At 39.0% G+C, this 23,262-nt stretch overlaps 1 protein-coding gene across 4 annotated transcripts; it reads left to right on the top strand.

The window, feature by feature from the left end:
* Positions 1 to 268: 268 nt before the first annotated feature.
* Positions 269 to 23,107, top strand: LOC306987569 (E3 ubiquitin-protein ligase RING2-A-like). Of its 4 annotated transcripts, none has more exons than XR_013795197.1 (8): positions 269 to 422; positions 851 to 945; positions 1,537 to 1,697; positions 1,836 to 2,051; positions 3,305 to 3,625; positions 19,956 to 20,166; positions 20,247 to 20,535; positions 20,699 to 21,327. XR_013795197.1 is itself a non-coding variant. In XM_079591949.1 (7 exons), exons 2-7 carry the CDS (start codon positions 865 to 867, stop codon positions 20,394 to 20,396), a joined length of 1,140 nt encoding a protein of 379 aa, XP_079448075.1. In that variant the 5' UTR covers positions 269 to 422; positions 851 to 864; the 3' UTR covers positions 20,397 to 23,107. The 4 variants fall into 4 exon arrangements, 1 of the variants encoding a protein (XP_079448075.1); XR_013795198.1 differs by having other exon boundaries at positions 20,247 to 20,523; positions 20,699 to 21,137; XR_013795199.1 differs by having other exon boundaries at positions 20,247 to 20,523; positions 20,691 to 21,137.
* The last annotated feature ends 155 nt before the right edge of the window (positions 23,108 to 23,262 follow it).

The following is a 23,262-nucleotide window of genomic DNA, read 5'->3' as shown; positions in this document are numbered from 1 at the left end:
GTTGTTTTTAAAGATTTAAACTTGAGATGAACATTTTAAATCTATTGAGTTCTCTAAAAATACTTGAGTGATGTGATGTAAAAAAACAGTGATGTGTTTATTACTTGGCACTTAATCTGGACTGAGAGACAATGACCCTGGAGTATTGTTGTATTGTTATGGTATGACAATGATGACAATTGTTGTTACTGTTCTTTCAAGGATAAAAAAAAAAAAAAAAAAAAAAAAAGAAGAAAGAAAGAAACACGTTCGCGCAGTACTGTACTTCGCCGCTAGAGGGAATCGGGCAGGAAGTGAGAGGTGACTCCGAAGATAAAAACATCCGGTTTTAGGATGTTAGAATATTATGAGGTTTTTCTCGCGTGTGCTGATGAAAAAGTTCTGCAGCAGATGACACTCTGGCCGCACACAGACATTTGAGGGTGAGTGTCAGTTTTCGTTAGATCTTCATCACCTCTTACTTTAGGTTAAACTAACATAAAAGTACCGAAAAGTACTATAGTATTACCATGTTTCTAAGACATGGTAACGTTACCGTAGTAGTTTTAAGTAACTTACATTGGGGGCATCATGTAAATACCAATATTGGTATCATTCAGAAACGTGGGATTATCATATATCGGTCAAACAGTACATATACCTAATAATAGTTCATTTGAATGTTAAAATAAAGCAGAAAATAACACAAGATTTTTTTGTAGGCGAAAATTATTTCGTATTAAAGATTGTTTCATCAAATCAGTCCAGGAAGTTTGCCTTATGTGAATGTGTGTATGTTTAGTTCTTAAACTGGCAGTAAACGCCTATGAAGTTTGCATGGGGTGTGCGTGTAAATTGTGTTCTGTTTCAGTTGTCAGTGAAGTCATGATGGCGAATCCAGTGAGTGTTCAGACTCTGAGTAAGACATGGGAACTGAGTCTATATGAACTCCACCGAACGCCGCAGGTACACACAATTACTTTCACAATTCTAATTTTATAATAGGAAAGATCCACCCAACGTTTTTGGAGGTGACGTACATAGCCAAGTAACGTTATGGTTTTGCAATACTAATCAAAGGAAAAAAAGGAAAATTAAAAATGGTCAGACAACCTCCATTGGACCATTTGAGATTATCCCTTATGAATGTTGTTCAAAGCCCCATTCACAGTCGTCGCTAGTTGTTGTACTGTCACTAGGCATTCCTAGTTCTACATGCAATTTGCAATCTTAGCCATATTATTCGATGCGTCATTTGTTAATGATCTCTGACTCTTGACTACAGTCCATTTCCATTACAGTCTCCATTTCCATAAAGTTAAAAGTGTTGTCAGTTTCTGCATCAATAATAGCAGCAGCAAACAAAATATGGTGATTAATAAATCAATTTCCCAATCATTCACACTGGCCCTTTCATCCTGCTGCCCCTATATTCCTGAAACAAAGAGATGAATCAGAATTTGATGCACACTTTTCATTTTCATTTTTTATTGTTTATAGAAGTAGTATTTGAATATATTTATGTAGTAAGTTGCACCCATGTATGGATTGTTTCAGGAGGCGATCATGGACAGCACAGAGATTGCTGTGTCACCCAGAAGCCTCCACAGTGAGCTTATGTGTCCCATCTGTCTGGACATGCTGAAAAACACCATGACCACCAAAGAGTGTCTGCATCGTTTCTGCTCCGAGTGCATCGTCACCGCACTCCGAGCAGGGTAAGACCACATTTTATGATCGAACTTTTTTTTCTTTTACATTTAAGAATGATCTAAGAACATCTGCCATTTTTTGGTGCTTTCAATTAATCAGATATTTCTTGCTCAGTTCTGCCCTTTAATTATTTTCCGCTGCAGAAATAAAGAATGTCCGACCTGCAGGAAGAAGCTTGTATCCAAGCGTTCTCTACGCGCTGACCCAAATTTTGATGCCCTGATCTCTAAGATGTACCCTAGCCGTGATGAGTATGAGGCCCATCAGGACAAAGTTCTGGAGCAGCTCAGTCGACTGCACAACAAAGAGGCACTCAACAGCAGCATCGAGCAGGGACTGCGCATGCAGGCCAGACACAGGTCACAGCACAGCTAGGAGTGCATATGCATGTCAACAAAGAAATATTGTTTCAAAAATGACGATTCTCTCATTATTTTATTTATCCTCACGTTGAACTCTGAATAAAAATCTTGAGCAATTTTCATGCAGCACTTTCTATATAGTGTAAGAAAAATGTGCACTGCTGCAACAGGTTGAATGTTAATGGTCACATTAAACTTAATTGGTTCTGGCATCTAAAGACTTGGTAGCAGTGATGCGCGGGTCAATGTATGAAAAACCCGCACCCGACCAACGTTTTCAACTAACCCGCCCGCAACTCGGACCGCAAAAAAAAAAGGAAAATATTGTACCCGACCCGCTTCCTGACCCGCATTTTTTAAAAGTAGCTAGTAAATGCTCATAGTAGCGTCATTGGGCCATAGACGTAGGAACTAGGGGTGCGGGTACAGCATTTTTCTGAATGCTGTATGATATCGCCTAGTGTTATGTAATAAAGGCTTGATTTATTTATTTCGTTTCATTTTCTTAACAATTAAGATGCTGCATGTGTTTATCCAGTCTAATCGAAGTGTGTGTCTCTCCCCCGACTTTCCCAACAAAAATCCCCCCCGCCCCCTCTCAGCAAATACATAAAACTGACATTACTATATGCGTTTAAAAGTAGCCTATTAAAATGGTACAATGGCATTGCTCAGTTCAACGTGTTGGGAAATCGGGCATTTTGTCCCGCGTCAGCTTTTATTCAAAAGCTAATAATGCGCTCAACATTCAAAAGGTAAATAAGGATTTCCCACTTGCATCTCTGCCTGCAGACTGAGCTCGTGCGTCATCTTCGCGCCAGTTATTCAGACAATAAAGTGTAGACCTATGTATTTCATAGAAAATTGTGTCTAGTACTATTTAAATTACAAAGGTTTAATTGGCATCTTTATTTCAAACGACCCGACCGACCGCGACCCGAATGACCGCGACCCGAATATCATTAAAAATATTTTTGGATGACTCGTAACCGCGGGTGACCGCAGGCACCCGCTCATTTTGGATCAACCCGCGCATCACTGCTTGGTAGTGTTCATATAATTTTATTTCATTTTACCTTAGATACACTTATGTTTGCCAAGGGTTTTCATGACCATTTTCCACCTTCTCGCTGAGACTTAGTTAAATAGGAGTACTGTACTTTTAAGATGTTTTCTTTTTATATCTGAAATGAGTAACAAAGTTTGCATGTTGGATAAACAGTGTTTTTCTTCCCTTTTTTTTTTTTTAGAGCTCAGCGTGTCCGTAAGCTGCATCCAGAGAATGAAAACACTACCTTTAGCGGTGGTGAAGACAACGGTGACACTCGTTCACACGTCTCGCACGACTCCGCACCTTCACACCATACCTCTGCCCCCGCAAGCTACGCTCCAGAGGCCGGACCGAGTTGCAGTAAAAAGCAGCAAATGTCTGATGATTCTGGACCTGAGGCTTTTGGAGAGAGTCGTACACCTCCTGGACAACTGCCAGGCCATGGGCTGAGCTCAGAAATTGAACTTATATTTTGCCCACATCCCCTGCTGGTCAACAACCAACAGTACAGCCAGACAAGGTAGAAGGAAAATGAGTGACTGAGGGTATATGGGCAATTTTTTTGTGAGAGGACAATTTTACATGATAAATTGTAACAGCATAGTAATGTAGAAATATTACATTTGCAATAATTTCTATATTTTACCTACTCACCTACTCAGACTTCCACTTTAAGGCCAGGAAGAGATCTTTCTCCCGGGACATGTTAGTAAATGTTTTAAGCTTTGCGTCGGGGTCCTAATCACCCTGTCTGGATTTATTTTGCGATAGCAACTGGCTGGATGTTAATTATTACACTTATTACATGGCTACTTGCCATATAAGTAAATAATTAGACAAAATATTGATTTAAGTTAAAATATTTGAAATATTTTATTCGCTCATTAAGCTGAAGAAAACTGTCAAGTCAACGTCATTTATATAATGCTTTTTACAATACAGATACCGGTTAGCAATACCGGTATCATCTCCGTGTAAACTTCAAAAATGCGAATCTGTGAAAATGGTGATGGCATGCACATGCTTATTAGATGTTTACTCTATAGGCATGCGTGTTTGAATGCGTACGTGCTCGGGCACGTAGTCTTTCTTTACAAAGTGACATTGCTAATTACTTGTCTGGCATGCATAATACAGTATTTTTAGTAGGGATGCTCCGATCAGGATTTTTGCAGCCGATACCGATTACCAATTTCTTGTCATGATGATTGGCCGATACCGATCCCCATTCCGATGCTTAATATACTTAATATAAGACAAAGATAAATACAGAGAAAATGGAGCAGTTTGATGCAGCCCACAAGGTTTATTTAAACATTGTCCAATAGTAAACTGTGGAGTACAAAATAAGCATTTAATCTCCTAAAATTGATAAGTCTGATGTAACTTAAACATTGTCCACAAGTCTGAGCAGGACAAAATTAATACAAATCTATATATCAACAACATTTAAACTAAAAGAACAAATTGGAGTAGTTTGATGCAACTCATTAGTAGGGATGGGTATTTCAAGATGTTTTTTTTTTTTTTTTGAAAATCGCACCCCTGCCCCACACGCACACATGCATGTATAGGCCACACACATGTGAGAAAAGCGGAGCGATGTGATGCTTAAATATAACTTAAACATACGTTTCATATTTATGGTTAAATAATATAATGTTCTTTTTTTTTTCATTTCATCTAAGTTGTTTATATGAAAAGGGAACCGCATGAGATGGGTAAGATAGGTTCATAAGATGCCCAATATATCAGGAGACATTTGCAGTGGGTCAGACATGATTTTGACCACTTAAGTTTTGTTTTGTAGAAAGCCATTCTTTAAAGTGAGTTTCGTTTTGTATAAATTGTATCTTAATTTAAATCAATGTTTCATCAACCAATTGCCTGGATTTAATAATAAGAAAATATAGCAGACAATATCAGGACATGGAGCCACCGACGCGTGAACTGGAGTTCGTCTCATAAATGAACCGAAACTCAGCGTATAAGCAACTTGCCTCACAGACCTGAGAAATATATCTATAAAAAGCTTGAAATGTATACTTAAAAACAAACAAAAAACAACAATTCAAATCGAAAAGAAACAAGCTACTCTCTGCTTATGTAGGCTAATCCGTATAGTGTGCATTTTATGGTTTAGTATTCTCTCCCATATATTTAAGTAATTCAATTAATATAAATATGCAATTAGACTAATGGCTTAAATTAACTACTAGTCGACTAGAAAAAAAAAACTTTAGTCGTGCACGGGCAGCCCTACTTATTTCCCATATTTTCTAACCAGCATGTCACTGCAGGCATTCTGAGCGAGCGGCGCTGAGTCTTCATGAAGACGCTCTCCACTTTTTCTACATTTTGGGAAGACAGTCTATTCCTCTTTTTATCCAAAACGTGTGCAGCTGTACTGAATATCCGCTCACTATCAACAATCGTTGATGGAGCACTAAGGTAGACTCCTGCTGCCTTTTTTGCAGTTGGCAGTTTTTCGTATTTGCCATACGTCTCGCCGAATCAGGTTCGTCGTATTAAATGTTTGCGACAATCCTCCTCCACGTGATATTTATTTGTACCATACACGGCAAATAGCACATTTTTCATTGTTTCTCAAAACATAGTAATTCCAAACCGGCGATGACATGACTGGCATCATGTACGCCGTCGTGTTGACGTCGTCAAATTGTGATCGGTTTCTGAGATCGACCAAGTTTAGTGAGTACCGATCGAGTCATTGATTATCGGCCGATACCGATCTCCGGCCGATCGATCGGAGCATCCCTAGTTTTTAGTTGTTACCGTGGATGCGTGTGAACCAGAATCATTTTCATAATGTTTTCATCTGTACAGAGGAAAACAATTTTGTTGTGTCGATGAGGCCTTCGCAGGGGATAGTCTAGTTAACACTACTGACACTTCAGGGATGCGTTGTGGTCATGTTTAGGCGCAGGTCCTTCATCTGATCTGGATATGGCACGGAACCGGCTGAGTACGGTAAACCCGCGGGATAAACAGAGAGACTAATATTAGTGTAGATGCCATTATTCTTATGATGTAATGAGTACATCAGGTGTTATGGGAAGTGTTCCCGGTTCCCGCTGACCTCATTTATGCAGCCTAATAATCATTTTAGAAATTGATAGTGTATGCCAGGTTACAGAGATGTGTCTAGAAATAAAACTGACAGAGTGTGTCTGCTTCCTGAGCAATGCTAGGAAGACTAAAAGAGTTTAGGTGCTAAATAAGAAAAGGATCTACCGCCAGCAGTGGATTTTGATATTCTAGGTATTATCAACTGGCCAGAATTTTGAGATCGCAATGGACGTGAAGGACTATAATGCGTTAAGAGTTTGCTCAAGTACTGGAGAGTTAAACCATTTAAAGGTGCTCTAAGCGATCTCGGTTGGCGTAACCTCTTGTTGATGTTTGAATTATTATCAAACAAAACTCCCTCCTCCTCATCCACGCAATAACCCCCCAAACCCCACCCCACATCATTCTTGTCGGTTATTGGCTGGAACAGTTTATGTTTCGTGCTGTGGGTTGGTCTGTTTATTACTCAGTTTGTTTTTGCTGCTGTTTGTGGAGCTTGGGCTCTCTGCAGAGACCGTGTTTTTTTACAATGTGTTCAGGGGACAGGCAGCTACCAGATAGTGAGGAGATGTTTGCGGTAGGCTATGTGAAAAAAAAATGTTTTGGCCTAAAAAACGCGCGAGATCGCTTAGAGCACCTTTAATGCTTTGTAAGTAATTGGCAAGATTTTGAAATGTATACAATGTTTAATTGGGAGCCAACGCAGTGTTGACAGAACGTTTCAGTTACATATGCAACCTCTGTTCCCTGAGTAGGGTTGGGTATTGGTTGGGTTTTATCCGATACCAGTACCTATTCGGTATTTTTTCAACGGTTCCGGTCACGGTGCTTAAACGGTTCTTGAACCGGTGCTTAAGAAAACGAAACCGCACACACTTTGTCAAAAAATAATACCCTTTTATTTACAGAGCCAAACTGGACACAATATTAACTTAAATATTTTCTGATTTCTGATTAAATTAAAAATTGCGCCGTTTAATAGGCATATGATGTAAAACACTTAAGTTAAGATCAGCATATGACTTTTACTTTAAGCAGAGAAATATCTGACACTGAACAGAAATATTTAACACACACAGTATAGCCTCGTATAAAGAAGTGTTGGAACTTTGTTAAAACATTTTGCACACGTTGTCACACTCGCTGTTGAATGGCAACGGTGTTTGCTAGCCTACTTGATATACGATTTGCAGTTGGCATTAAAATAGGCCTACTAGACTTATCCGAAGAGGAACAGCTGCTGTTATCATCTGTGATCACACTAAATGCGTCTCTATAGCACGCAGTGTGTTTATCGTGTAATTTATACGCGAAAATGATTTTTTACGTGCATAGGATACGCATAGGTTGGTTAGGGTAGGTTTAGTAGTGGTGTGGGGTGCCTGTGTGTATTATACGCTTGGGTAGAATAAGTGTTGAGGCTGCTCTCTGAGGGTGCCCTGGCCCCTGAGTGTGCTCCTTCTATCATGGCTTAACTGTCTAAAGTGCTGGAAAAGAGAGAATCAATAGTTTCTGTTGGAACATAGAGTTCTTCTAAGCTATCTGGTATGCGGACGAGATTAAACTGATCAGGAATATTATTTATAAAGCAATCTTAAGTGGCATATAAGACTATATTTGTAACATGGAGTTGTTTTTTCAGCCTTTACTGAATGGAGTATGCTAGATAATGATCTGAGATGTCATCACTCTGCTGCAGAATTTCAACGCTATCAACATTGATTCCATGGGACAACATTAGATACAGTCATGGTCATAATTAATGGCACCCCTGGTAAATATGATCAAAAATGGCTGTAAAAATTAAATCTGCATTGTTTATCCTTTTGATCTGTCATTAAAAAAAATGCCAAATTCTAACCTTTCATTGAAGTATAAGAATTGAAAGTGGGGGGAAATCACATTATGAAATAAATGTTTTTCTCCAAAACACGTTGGCCACAATTATTGGCACCCTTTTATTACCGTATTTTCCGGACTATAAGTCACTTCGTAGTATGTCGTATCAGTCAAAAAATGCTTCATGAAGAGGAAAAAAACATATGTAAGTCGCACTGGACTATAAGTCGCATTTATTTAGACATTTATTTCACAAAATCCAAGACCAAGAACAGACATTTAATCTGGAAAGGCAAGTTATTCAACTACACAATAGCACACAGAACAACAGGCTGAATAGGTGTCCGGCATGTTAACGTAACACATATATTTGTGTTATAAATATCACAAATATACTCGGCCGCTATACTCAGGCCGGACCCGTGATCTAGAGACGTGCGGCGCGTGACTAGATTTGATGGCCGAGTGCGAGCGCGGGCGGTAGCCTAATGCACTCACTATATGTGTGCGGGCTGCGGGAGAATAAAACGATTAAATAGAAATATCTATGAATACAACATATAAAAACTAATAAATTGTTATTCATCTGGTGCAGAAAAGCAACAAGAACAACTAAAACAAAATAGAAACGATTTACAGGCCAGAGTTTCTATTTGTAACATGTTTGCAGCGTTGAGCGATGTAGCCAATCACAGACATGTGTGTCGATTTCTTGAACGCAATGGCCAATCAGAAGCAGTTAAAGGTATAGCGGAGGATTTGCTCTTTCCGGGTGGGTAGCCTATACTATTGGTCCACCTAAGTGTCACGCTGGCGTGCGCTAAAAGCACAGGTTGGGCTTCCCACTGATGCCGCAGTCGCAAAGATTCTACTAGACAGGTAAAGTTTGTCATGCTATTTGGAGAAATCCATCTAAAATCACTGCTAGTTGGCGTTCCCTCTCGGGAGCAAATAGAGTGTTTCGCATGTGCATTTAATAAAAAAAATTGGAGAGGGCGGGTATTTCCTAAAATTAGGAAAGATACTCCGCTATACCTTTAAGATAGAATCCCCTCACCGCTCAAAACTGACTTTTTGTTCAGTGCTGAATTCTGCATGCTGGCAAATCCTCTGATTATAAAAGATATTATGAAAGATTCATTATGCATGCAGTCAGCTTTATTGATAATAACAGAGATGTATGAGAATGCGATGAACTGATGTCAGCTTTTTAGGAATTATTAAGGGAGTGCACTTTGCGCGCATTCAGTCATGGCAAACCATGCACGCAGCCTGCTTGCTTTTGTTAAATTAACAGTGGTTTGTGAATGTTAATGCTTTAATAAATCATTTATCAGGAGCATTTATGCTGATGTGTATGGTGGCGACACGTAGGCTAACACTAAGTTAAGTTACACAAAGTTAAGTTACACCTTAACTTAAAGCTGCCGTCGGCAACTCTGGCAGATTGAGTGGACTTAGACAAAATGTTGAATGTTTACAACTCTCATGCCCCTCCCCCACTACCAACGAGCACCCGCCCATCGTCAGTGCGTGTGTACCTGATTTTCTGTGAACGCGTCCGTCTTCAGCATTGATCAACACCATAGACTCGGAGGTAGGCTGCCCTGGCTAATCTATCCATAGATAGCAATAACCGAGGAATTGGAAGCTTGTTATTGGATTTTCTCTCTGCCATCACGCTACGTACAATCTTCAGGCGAACTTCAGGCGTGTCGTGTGCATGTGATATTGTAACGTCCGCGTCTGCGCGAGGGAGGGGGATCTGTGATTTGTGCACGACCTGTGATTGACAGTCAGATCTCACACACCCCTGCGCTGATTAGACCCGATGATCCGGGAGCGGTGGATTTTTGCAAAACAAAATAACACGCTCCAGGTGGAGTTAGAAGCTCGGGTTTTATTCTAAAACCACCTTATTTATGTTGTTCTGTCGGATTATAGTGTCAATTTCACTGAATTTGATCAAAAAAATGTTGCCGACGGCAGCTTTAACACATTTTCTGCGGGAAACCCTACACAATAGCATAAAGAACATATACCTGGGAGGCAACATAAGCCAGCGAGTCCAACAAGTTACCGGTAAGCAAGTTCACCAAGCTCCTGCGATCTCATTCCACACAACACTGAATCCATTGAATTCTTCCTCGGTGTCGCTTTTGAACAATTCCGCTAACTAGAGAGCCCTCTCGCGGCTGTAGACGGTAATGTTTTCTCTTGGTTCATCTCAGTCAGTATGAATTAATTTTGATATATAAGTCGCACCTGACTATAAGTCGCAGGACCAGCAAAACTATGAAAAAAAGTGTGACTTATAGTCCGGAAAATAAGGTAAATACTTTTTGCAAATATCCTTTCCACGATAACAGCTCTGAGTCTTCTCCTATAATGCCTGATGGGTTTGGAGAACAACTGACAAGAGATAAGAGACCATTCCTCCATACAGAATCTCTCCAGATCCTTCAGATTCCCAGATCCATATTAGTGCTTCTCTTCAGTTCACCCCACTCATCAGGTCAGGGAACTGGGACGTTCATGGCAGAAGCTTCATTTTGTTCTCCGTAACACATTTTTGTGTTGATTTTTATGTTTGTTTTGGATCGTTGTCCTGATGGAAGATCCAAACACGGCCCATTATAAGATTTCTAGCAGAAGGCGTCAGGTTTTGATTTTTTATCTCTTGATATTTTATAAAATCCACGATGCCATGTATCTGAACAAGAAGTCCAGGACCTCCATCAGAAAAATATGCCCACAACATTAAAGATCCAATGGTATATTAAATTGTACACATGGGGTACTTTTTATCCTTGTGTGCACCAAATCCATCTAGTTTGCTGCCAAAAAGCTCTTCTTTTTTTTCATCTACAACCACAGAACTCTGTGCCATTTGAAGTTCCAGTCATGTCTGACAACTGAATTTGCTGGAGTTTGTTTTTGGATGAGCGAGGAGCATCTTTCTTGAAACCCTACCAAACAACATGTGGTGATGTAGGGGTTATTTGATATATTTTTTATAGGCTTTCTGACCCCAGGACTAATCTCTGCAATTCTCCATCTGTGATACTTGAAGAGTCTTTGGCCACTCAAACTTTCCTCCTCACCGTCCATTAAGGCAATATAGACACACGTTCTCTTCCTGGCAGATTCGTAACATCTTTAGTTGATTGGAACTTCTTAATTATTGCCCTGATGGTCAAAATGGGGATTTTCAATTCTTTAGCTATTTTCTTAGTCACTTTCTATGTTGTGATGCTCAACATTCTTTTGCTGCACATCAGAACTATATTCTTTGGTTTTACTCATTGTGATGGATGATTAAGGGAATTTGGCCTTTGTGTTTCCTCATATTTAAACTCCTGTGAAACAATAAGTCTTGGCTGGACAATTTCATGTTCCTAGTCACCCTGGTGTGCTAAAAAAGGTAAATATTAATGGGAATATGCTTCAGAAATATTTTACTTGTAAACAATTCTAGGGGTGCCAATAATTGTGGTCAACGTGTTTTGGAGAAAAACATTTATTTCATAATGTGACCCCCCCCCCCCCCCCCACCACCACCACCACCACCACACACTTTCAATTATTTTACTTCAATGAAAGGTTAGATTTTTGGCAATATTTTGAATGAAAGATCAAAAGAATAAACAATGCAGATTTATTTTTTACAGCCAGTTATGATCATATTCACCAGGGGTGCCATTAATTCTGACCATGACTATAAAGTATGTTTACGACAGTGAGTGAGTCCTGACATGTGTTGCCTAAAGCTGGGGACAAACTTAAAGAACTGTCAGACAGATTATGAATGTACATTGGTTGTTACGACATATCTTGCTCAAGATTCTAGTCTTAGAATTTAAGAGCAAGCTGTTGCGTCATCATCACAAAGCTTTTATTAAACGTGTAATATTTGCAACTGGTGCCATTGATTATACTGAGAAGATGCTATCAAACCCTGTCAAACATCATTCTTCTAATTTTATCTCTAAATTTTTTATATTTTTTTTGCATTATTTCATAAGTTAACATTGCAAGTTAATTGTTTTAGGCTATTCAATTTGTTCTGCAGATGCAAAAAAGTGAAACAAAAATAATGTAGGCTATATAACTGCACTTGTTTCTTAATATATGCTAATTTAAATAGTCTAATGAATAAAAAAAATCAAACTTGACATTTGTAAATAAAATAATTATATACACTTTTAAAATAATAAAATTGCAGTGCAAAGAAGTAGCTGTGGCTGTCTGTTGACATCCATGGTTTCGATATCACATCTTGCACTGTTGATTTTGGCAGAATGTCCCGTCATGACTCCTTAATCGTTAAGTGTGTTGTGTAGTGGACTGACTCAGTCATTAGGTTTGTGCTTATCTCTGACTGTCAAAGAATAAAATCTGCTCCAGTCGATAGAAACAGTCTTTAAGTGTGTTGAGTTCAGTCTTAGAATGTTTCAACTAGTTGTTAAGTGTGTCCCTGGCATAACTCCAATAGAGTTTAGAATGTCTTTAAATGCCAATCCCAATGTGTCTTTTTTCATTATGTACATGGATATTAAAATCATCTACAATTAGGACTTTATCTGCAGCCAGTACCAACTCTGATTGAAAATCAGTTTGTATGTTGGCCTATATACAGTAGCGAGCACAAATGTCAAGTGGGATTTATCAATTTATCACAATAGATAGCGTTACATTACTTCAAAATAATTATATATGAAACTAGACCTCTTAAGTAATACTGAAGATATTACTATAAATTACAGCAACACCTCCCCATATGCCTTTTAGACGAGGGTCGTGTTTATTCGTAATCTTGGGGGTAATCATTGGAAGCAAGTCTAGACAAAGTTCAAACAAGACAGACATTTTAGGGATAATGTAATGTACAGCCCGTCTCCCTTATTACACAGGTTTTCACGACATGAATAATGATGGGGACATGAAATATAATTTGAGCTTTAAAATCGTACCTGTTTATTATCTTATAATCCATCACAGTATACAAAACTATCTTTTTGCAACAAGATTGATCACTTCAACAATATTACCATAGACTTCATTTTACAGTAAATAGTCAATAACTGAGGCGAAGATGGCAGCAGCTGACTTTGAATTGTGATATGAGAGAAAAGAAGCACTGGCCTCAAATAGCTAGATGAATGTCTTTATATAGTGTTGCTATTGACGATAGTAATTATTAGGGAATAACTGACCTATCAGAACCAAACATTTCAGAGTGCTGTGTATTAACCATAGACTGTAAAAAAGATGGACGACGCCCCTTCGCTCTTTTCCATTGGTGAGAACTAAAGCCACCATTGTCCCGATATGGCGCTGACAGCTTGGGACTTGAGACTGCGCAGTAGCGACCTCGGGACCAGACCTGCGCAGTAATGAGCAGGAAGTAAAGCCGCGAAATCAACACCCCGTCCTCACTCTCGCAGAATGCACTCTTCCTGCATTGTAAGTGGACAATGTCTGCTCCGTACCTCCGTTCTGCTCCAATTTTGATGTCCGTTGATTGCAGTACGTCTAGGCTTGTTAAAATAAAGTAAATACAATCTCCTCAGTCCTCCGAAGATCCCGAAAAAAAGTCTGTTGGTGCTTCAATGACTCAACGGCTCTGAGTGACTACTTCTCTCAGAGAGCCTGTCAATCACAGCTACCAATCATGACGCTACACCACCGTTTTTATAGCATCACGTAACTAACTAAAAACAAACAAACTTATTTTAAAAACAGACACTTGAACTTACATCAGTTTGATAAAAAACGACAGGAAATGACAAACTACCTTTGGAAAAAAGATATTTGAGGTGTAATTTAATTGTTTAGTTGGTCTCACCGTGGTTGAATAACACGAGGAGGCAGGGTTTATAAACCCTAACGCTCAAAATAATTAATTGGTTTTAGTAGGACAAGCTTAAATTAAACTAATTAGTTCAGTCAAATTAACTTTTATGAGTATTTAGCACTTTCTTTTTCTTTCAAGTTCACAGAACTTATATATTTTAAGTAAACTGAACTGTTTCATTGTTTTGAGTTTTATTAAATTATTTATTTTAATTTAGACAAACTTAAGTTTAACTGAAACGCCTGGGATGTCTATTTACCAGCATGCTTTGCCGATGGCACTCGAAAGTGAGAGTAAATGTTCAAATCAAAGCTAGGGTAGGTAATCCTGTTCAGAAAAAAAAAAATTTATACTGGGTGAAATGGTCCTTCCATTCTGATAGTAGTCAATACATTATGTGTTCAGAAAAAGGAATTAAAAAAATCTGACCTCTGTAGCAGCTGTAGGACAGCAAAAACTCTGACCAATCACTGCCATTCGGTGCGAATGTAAAGAACCAATCAGATGCCTTCATGTCTCGTGCCCGAGCACCACTGCGTGCACAGCAGTGATGCGCGGGTCAATGTATAAACAACCCGCACCCGACCGACGTTTTCAACTAACCCGCCCGCAACTCGGACCGCAAAAAAAAAAGAAAGAATATATTGTACCCGACCCGCTTCCTGACCTGCGTTTTTTTAAAGTAGCTATAGTAAATGCTCATCGCGTCATGGGCCATAGACGGAGGAACTAGGGCTGCGCATTTTTCAGAATGCTGTATGATATAGCCTAGTGTTTTGTAATAAAGGCTTGATTTATTCATTTATTTCATTTCATTTTCTTAACAATTAAGATGCTGCATGTGTTTATCCAGTCTAATCGAAGTGTGCGTCTCTCCCCTGACTTTCCCAACAAAAATCCCGACCCCTCTCAAAAAAATCCCAATGCTAACAGTAGCTTCTCTGTCGGTGTAAGCCAGTTGCGTTACAGGTCGTAGGTACATGCAGCTGACTCCAAATGTGGATGCGCGTTCATGTTTGTGGGGGGGGCGTAGCTTTGGACGGAGCACTGACAGGAGGGGGCGGAGCTTAGAAGAGGTGCCACTTTCAAATCTGGCTAGCTCTCCAACATTACCTACCCTAGCTTTAAGTGTAATATAATGTTTTTTTGTGTGCAAGATTAATATTAAGTGGGAGATTTAGTAGTGATTAATGTTTTGTTATGCTAATTTAGAAGAATTTCTGTTAATGTTGGTTTTAGGATAGTTACCATCATGGTAACAAGTGGTGCATGCAGCTTGATTTGAGAGCAAAACTAATCTAAACTAAAAATAATGTTGGTGCTTAATATAACAATATCTAGTGTAAATGATAAAATCATGTTTGAGATTTGTACTGGCTTGTACATGCCACCAGAGTACCATACAGACTTCATCAAAGATTTTGTGGATTTTCTATCAGAATTAGTATTGGCTGCAGATAAAGTACTAATTGTTGGTAATTTTAATATACACATATAGATAATGAAACATATGCATTGGGATTGGCATTTAAAGATATTGTAAACTCAATTGGAGTTAGACAACACGTGTCAGGATCTACTCATTGTTGTAATCATACTCTAGATCTAATACTATCACAAGGAATAGATGTTGATGCCGTTGAAATACTGCAGCAGAGCGATGACATCTCAGATCATTATCTAGGCTGCAAAGCCAACTCCGTGTTATAAATATGTTTGACCTATAACTTCTGCCACTAAAGATTGCCTTATCAATAATCTTCCTAATCAGTTTCATCATCTCAGCATCCCAGATAGCTTAGAAGAACTTGATATTGCAACAAACTTTTAACTCTCTTTTTTCCAGCACTTTACATTTACATTTAGTCATTTAGCAGACGCTTTTATCCAAAGCGACTTACAACTGAGGACTACACAGCAAGCGAGTCATCGTAACGCAAGAAGTGCTCAAAATACAAAGTTCAAGCATTGCTCAGAGTAGCATAAGCCAAACAAGGGAGGATTAAAGGAAGAGGTTTTTATTTTATTTTATTTTTATGTCAAGTGGCGAGATGGAAGAGATGAGTTTTCAGTTGTCTTTTGAATGTAGTTAGGGAATCTGCATTCCGGACGAGGGTAGGGAGATCATTCCACCAGCAGGGAACCGTGAATGAGAATGTTCTGGAGAGTGATTTTGTAGCTCTCTGTGATGGTACCACGAGCCGTCGCTCATTGACTGATCGCAGGCTTCTGGTAGGGATGTAGACTCGTAGGAGCGAGTGAAAGTAGAAGGGAGCTGAGCCTGTGGTCGATCTGTAAGCAAGCGTCAATGCCTTGAACTTGATGCGAGCAGCGAGTGGTAGCCAGTGCAGAGAGATGAACAGAGGAGTGACGTGCGACCTTTTGGGCTCGTTGAAGACAACACGGGCTGCAGCATTCTGGATCATTTGTAGAGGTTTAGTTGCACATAATGGAAGACCAGCCAGAAGAGCATTGCAGTAATCAAGTCTAGAGATAACCAAGGCCTGGGCGAGAAGTTGTGTTGCATGCTCAGTTAGGAAAGGCCTGATCTTCCTGATGTTGTGCAGTGCAAACCTGCATGATCGAGCTGTCTTTGTGATGTGGTCTGTGAAAGTCAGATGCTCATCAAATGTTACTCCAAGGTTTCTGACCGACCTTGATGGGGTGATTAAAGTTGAATCTATCTGGATAGTGAAGTCGTGCTGTAGAGACGGATTGGCAGGGAGGATGAGAAGCTCAGTCTTTGCCAGGTTGAGCTGCAGGTGATGTTTCTTCATCCATGCCGAAATGTCCGCCAGGCAGCTTGAGATACGTGCAGCTACTGTGGGATCATCAGGTTGAAATGAGAGGTAGAGCTGGGTGTCATCAGCATAGCAATGGTAAGAGAAGCCATGTGCCTGTATGATGGGTCCCAGTGATGTGGTGTAAATGGAAAAGAGGAGCGGTCCAAGAACTGAACCCTGAGGAACCCCTGTCGTCAGTTGATGTGCTTTGGATACCTCGCCACTTTAGACACAGTTGCTCCGTTGCGATTAAAGAAAATAGTCCAACGCCGTGGCACAATGAGCACACTTAGGCCCTTAAGAGAGCAGCCAGAAAAATGAGGTATTTAAACGAGGTATTACGTGTTTCATGGAAAGAGAGCTCGATTGCTTACAGAGAGGCTTTGAAAGCTGCTAGATCTGCTTATTTTTCAACCCTATTAGAAGAAATAAACATAATCCTAGGTATTTATTTGAAACAGTGGCTAAACTAACGAAAAAAGAAAGCTTCAAACCCAGAAGTTTCCAAGCAACACAGCAGTAATGACTTCATGAACTTCTTCACTTATAAGATTTATAATATCAGGCACAAAGTTATAACTATGCAACCGTCTACTACAGTATCACATCAAGGAGTGCATTGTAGTCTCCCTGAGGAAAATTTTTATTCATTTATTGCTATAGGAGAGGAAGGATTTTGCAAACTCGTTAATTAATCTAAATCGACAACATGTATGTTAGACCCTATACCGACTAAGCTACTGATAGAGATGCTTCCAGATGTCATGGATCCTCTTCTTAATATCATTAATTGGTCTTTGTCTCTAGGATACGTACCAAAAACCTTTAAGCTGGCTATGATTAAACCGCTTGTTAAAAACACTGCAACTTGATCCTACAAAATTAGTCAATTACAGGCCGATCTCGAATTTGCCTTTTCTGTCAAAGATACTAGAAAAAGCAGTATCCTCACAACTGTGTTCCTTTCTAGAAAGAAATGATATCTGCGAGGTTTTTCAGTCCGAATTTAGACCGTACCATAGTACCGAGACAGCTCTCTTTACATTAACATTTATTCATTTAGCTGACGCTTTTATCCAAAGCGACTTACAATTGCTATATATGTCAGAGGTCGCACGCCTCTGGAGCAACTAGGGGTTAAGTGTCTTGCTCAGGGACACATTGGTATCTCACAGTGGATTCGAACCCAGGTCTTTCACACCAAAGGCATGTGTCTTTAGAGTCACAAATTATTTGCTCTTATCATCCGATCGTGGTTGTATCTCTCTATTAGTGTTACTCGATCTTAGTGCTGCATTTGACATTATTGACCACAACATTCTTTTAAATAGACTCGAACATTATGTTGGCATTAGTGGAATGGCACTAGCATGGTTTAAATCATACTTATCTGACCGTTATCAGTTTGTAGCAGTAAATGAAGAGATGTCTTATCGATCACAAGTTCAGTATGGCGTACCACAAGGCTCAGTACTAGGACCGCTGCTGTTCACACTGTACATGCTACCATTAGGAGATATCGTTAAGAAACATTAGGTTTCACTGTTATGCCGATGATACTCGGCTGTATATTTCTTCAAAACCTACCAAAACCAAAACAAAACCTACCAATTCACAGAATGCATAGCTGATATAAAAAAATTGGATGACAAGTAATTTCCTACTACTAAATTTTGAAAAAACAGAGATTCTAATTATTGGACAAAAAACTTCATGTAATAACCTAGAATACCGTCTAACACTTGATGGCTGCTCTGTTAAGTCTTCGTCGTCGGTTAGGAACCTGGGTGTGCTCTTTGATACCAATCTTTCATTTGAAAGTCACGTGTCTAGTATCTGTAAAACCGCATTTTTCCTTCTTAAAAATATATCGAAATTACGCCATATGCTCTCATTGACAAATGCGGAACAATTAGTTTATGCGTTCATGACCTCAAGGCTAGATTATTGTAATGCTCTACTGGGTGGTTACCCTGCATGCTTAATAAACAAACTACAGCTAGTTCAAAACGCAGCAGCTCGAGTTCTTACCAGAACCAGGAAGTATGACCATATTAGCCACGTTCTGTCAACACTGCATTGGCTCCCTATTAAACATCGTATACATTTTAAAATATTGCTGATTACTTACAAAGCAATAAATGGTTTAGCTCCGCAGTACTTGAGCAAGCTCTTAACGCATTATAGTCCTTCACGTTTATTGCGATCTCAAAATTCCGGCCAGTTGATAATACCTAGAATATCAAAATCGACTGCTGGTGGAAGATCCTTTTCCTATTTAGCACCAAAACTTTGGAATAGTCTTCCTACCATTGTCCGGGAAGCAGACACACTGTCATTTCAAAGCTAGATTAAAGACACATCTCTTTGACCTAGCATTCACATAATACATTATTGACTTCTATAATTCAATGTTAGGCTGCATAGATTAGGTCAGCCGGAGCTGGGGACACTTCCAATAAATCCTGATGTACTCGTTACATCATAAGAAGAATGTCATCTACGCTAATTTTAGTGTCTTTGTTTATCCCGAGGTTTTCCCGCAGCCTGCCGGATCCAGATCTGACGAAGGACCTTCGCTTGGACCCGATGAAAACGCAGTGCTGAAGTGCCAACTAGCCTCTCCCTATGGAGGATCCCTTTACCACTCTACAGATAAAGCGTTGTCAGGATCATTTCGGTTTCGCGTATCTACCCCGAAGTTATAAAATTCTGTCTAAAAATGTTTAAGGCCAGACAAGTAGTTTAAGGCTAGGTTTGTAGGGAATTACAAACCTGCGCACTTAAATTCAAATGCGCATATCTATAGAATGAATTCTTAATGTGCACGTGAGCGCCATCAGCGTTTCTCACAGGTTCACGTTTAAAGTCTGTGTAGAGAGAGCGGTGTCGTCTTAGCGGTCTCTAATGATCATTGCGACGGAAGTGAATCAATCAAAACTAACTTTAGCTGGAAAATATCTTTATTCAAGAACCGCTATTAAGCCAAAACAATCTCTGTTAACTTAAATTATCCGTTTATCACTGTAAAGCCGCTTTGAAACAATCTACATTGTTAAAAGCGCTATATAAATGATGACTTGAGAGCAAAAAATACTTTTATATTTTTGCACTCATACAGCGATTGAGACGTTTTGGCTTCACTTTTCAGGACTTGTGCGGCACGCTTGGTATTAACACATTGAAAATTGTTTTCTTTCTCTTTTTTTAAGTAGTTACTCCTAAAGCTTTATTTATGGGAATTAACATATTGGGTGCTATATTCTCCTTTCTGTTGTCAGATATGTCAAAACCACAGCCAACGCCACTGTAGACCACCTCTCCAAATACCTGGCTCTCCGCATTGCTCTGGAGGAAAGTCAGAGTGACACGCAGGGGAACAGAAATATGGAAGGAGAGCCGGGAGCTGGCAACAGTAGTAGTAGTAGTCTGCAGGATGTCAGTGAAAAACAGTTTACTATCTACATCAGCACAGCACGAGGACAGTTCTCTGTGAGTCACGCTGCCATCAGTACTCTAATTACAGAGAAATCAGAGTTTTGTCTTATCTTTATCATTTCTATGTTTTTCAGACACTAAATGGCTCTTTGACTTTGGAGCTGGTGAATGAGAAGTTCTGGAAGGTCTGTAAGCCTCTGGAACTCTTCTATGCTCCTACACAAGACCAGAAGCAGCAGCAAGAGAATCAGACACCTCAACTGGGACAGATGGATGTTATCTAAATTATCTTTAGATCTAAACTGTCTAAAGACGAATACCGGTCTCTTTATAGAACTGTGACTAACTCTTGAGTTTAGAGACATTTATCAAGATCACCACAATCCTCCTCCACAGATACATGAACCTCTAGTCTTGACCTATGCTACTCAAACCTGTCCTGGGGACCCCCCTCCACTGCAAATTTTGGATGTCTCTCTTAACGCACAAATTTGGGGTTTTGCAGTCTCTACTAATGAGCTGGAGTTAAACCAGGCATGTTAGATGAGTGAGAAATCTAAAATGTGCACTGGCGGAAGGTCCCCAGGACAGGTTTGAGAACCACTGGTCTAGACAACTAGTCAGTCCACATCACTGAAGGACTGGAGAGATAGCCATGTAGATCAGTGTTGTCCACCCATTTTTTTCGTATGTACCATAGGAAAGCAATTACCATAGACAAGGCAATAAACTTAAATTTGTAGAAACAAAGGGTTTTCTCCAATAGCTACGTGTTCTTGGACACTTGAGAGTGTGTGCATGCAACAGGAACAACATGTGCAAGACTGTTTGAGGTCTGAAAAATTCCAAAGCTCAGTCCCGTTAACACACTAAATCTGTAATATTGCATCACAGCTGTATTTGAGGCTAAGCGTATCCCATCATTTATCATCGTCAGGAACTCACATGGCCCAATATTGTGATATGTCAAGAAAACCTTTCCAGTGTAAGTTAAATAAATTAGATACGGCTTATAATTTGGCAGTAAAAGGTTGCAGAGAAGTGTATTTTGTAAAATGTTTGCGACTGCTTTTTATCACTTAAAGCTACACTGTGTAATTTTTTTAAAGTTGATTCTTAGCAAAAAAAAACAGTTCTTTCAAAATGATCTGTGCTCATTAATGTATAATTACTTCTACGAACTAATCAGGTTTTCTCGTAAGCGTAGAATCTGCCATTTATAATACATACGAGCCATGTTGCGCCTCCATCTTGAAAATACATTAGCCAAAGAGGGACATACCTGGAAATTCAAGCTTCGCCTTTTGCGTTTTTACACTCAGTGGCACCGTGTTGAATGCGAGATTACTTGCGACTGCCGGCAGATTTGAAATAATACGGCAACCGTACGAGTTAAAACGCCCTCAGAATGGGAGGGGCTATAAAGTCATATTCAGTTGGTAGTCATATACAATTTCACCGCTAGATGGGAGAAAATTCTACATAATGTAGCTTTATACAGTATGTATAAAAGTTTGAGGAGTCAAAAAACTACCTCTGCAGTCTATATTGAAGAATCTGAGGACTCTTGGTAGCAACCTGTGTGTAGCCCAAAAGAGTGGCCATGGATTTGTATGATTTCATTTGTTATTGTTCATTTTTACTAATTTATCACATTTATTCATATAGTCATTTAATGATTTATATTCACATTTTTACAATGACTTAATGTACTGCTTCCTACTTTCCCCCTGCGGGTTGATATAATACAACATGCTTCCTGTGCAGATATCAGACAAAACAGCTTCTGATGGGATCTGGTAGAGAGACTGCATCCAATATTCCCAGTGGATAGGGGCATTTTGGCCATGTTTAGACCGCCTGCTAAATTTTTTACATTAATTTTTTTGGCATATCCAGATGGGTTTCTGAAAGTCTGGACACACACACAAAAAAACCCCCACATGAAATCTAATTATTTTTTTTTAAATCTGATTTAAACCACATTTGGAGGTGGTTTGAAATGCAATGCAAATCTTTTTTCTTTTTTTTTAAGATGCGTTTCAGTTTGGGCACACTGGCTGTTCGAATCGGATTTCAAAAGGTCTTTTGCGTCACTCTTAACGCGACACAACGAAAACGTCAAAACCTGTGACGGAAACACTGCACGGAACATCACTATGGGGGTTTCTCAAATGGAAGGCTGCATCCTACTGAGATTTAAATGGAGATGAATGCAGTAACAAATAATTGAACTAAATGATTTAAAATCTAATGACAAATAGGGGTGTAACGATTCAATACATATAACAATACTATTGTACTACTCCAAAACAAATGATAAAAGGTTAACAAAAAATGCACTGTTGCTTAAAATGCTAAATTTGGTTTTGCATTGGGAGTGTAAATGAATAGGCTTGGACCCAAAGCACAGAATAAAAATATTCATGATTCTGAAGCTGAAAATACAGAATTATTTTTAGAAGAATATACTTGAACTCTGTCACTAAGTAGATATATTTAAAATATAGGCCCCTTTTTACTGGTAACATTATCAGGACCCACAAATATTCACCCATTACATTATTATACATTATATCCAACATTATACATATAGTAGTTTAGTGTATGACTGACACTATAACTAATTTTTTATTTTTTTTTGGTGAACTTTCCACGATACATATAATTTTTTTTTGTATTGTGACAATATATTGTTACACCCCTTATTGACAACACTAATAATAAATTAATAACTTATGTTTTGTACAAATTTTCCCAAATAGCCTCTGGTTAGAAACAACTGACAGATCTCTATTTGCATTATATCCCTTCATGTTAACGTTTGTATAATCGCATCTTCTAATCTAAATCGATAAGGATTCATTGATGTAGTGGCTAAAATTAGATGTTATTTTTATTGCTATTTTCTAATTGGTTTATTGAACATTTTACCCTTGCCTTGAAAAATCCCACCTTGCATTTCCCCCCCATCAATAAAAACACTTTTACTTGACTACACTGTTGAAATGAATGAATCTGTGGTCTCATCGTCTAAATTAAAATTGTCATAATTTACTCGCCTGTAAGTGGTTTCAAACCTGTGAATTTCTTTCCTCTGCTTATCACAAAAGGTGATATTTTGAAGAATGTCAGTAACCAAAGTTGATG

This window comes from Phoxinus phoxinus, assembly GCF_949152265.1.
Source record: "Phoxinus phoxinus genome assembly, chromosome: 19".
In the NCBI taxonomy this organism is placed as follows: Eukaryota; Metazoa; Chordata; class Actinopteri; order Cypriniformes; family Leuciscidae; genus Phoxinus; species Phoxinus phoxinus.
Note: the sequence above shows the minus strand (reverse complement) of the source record. Positions and strands in the feature narration are given on the sequence as shown.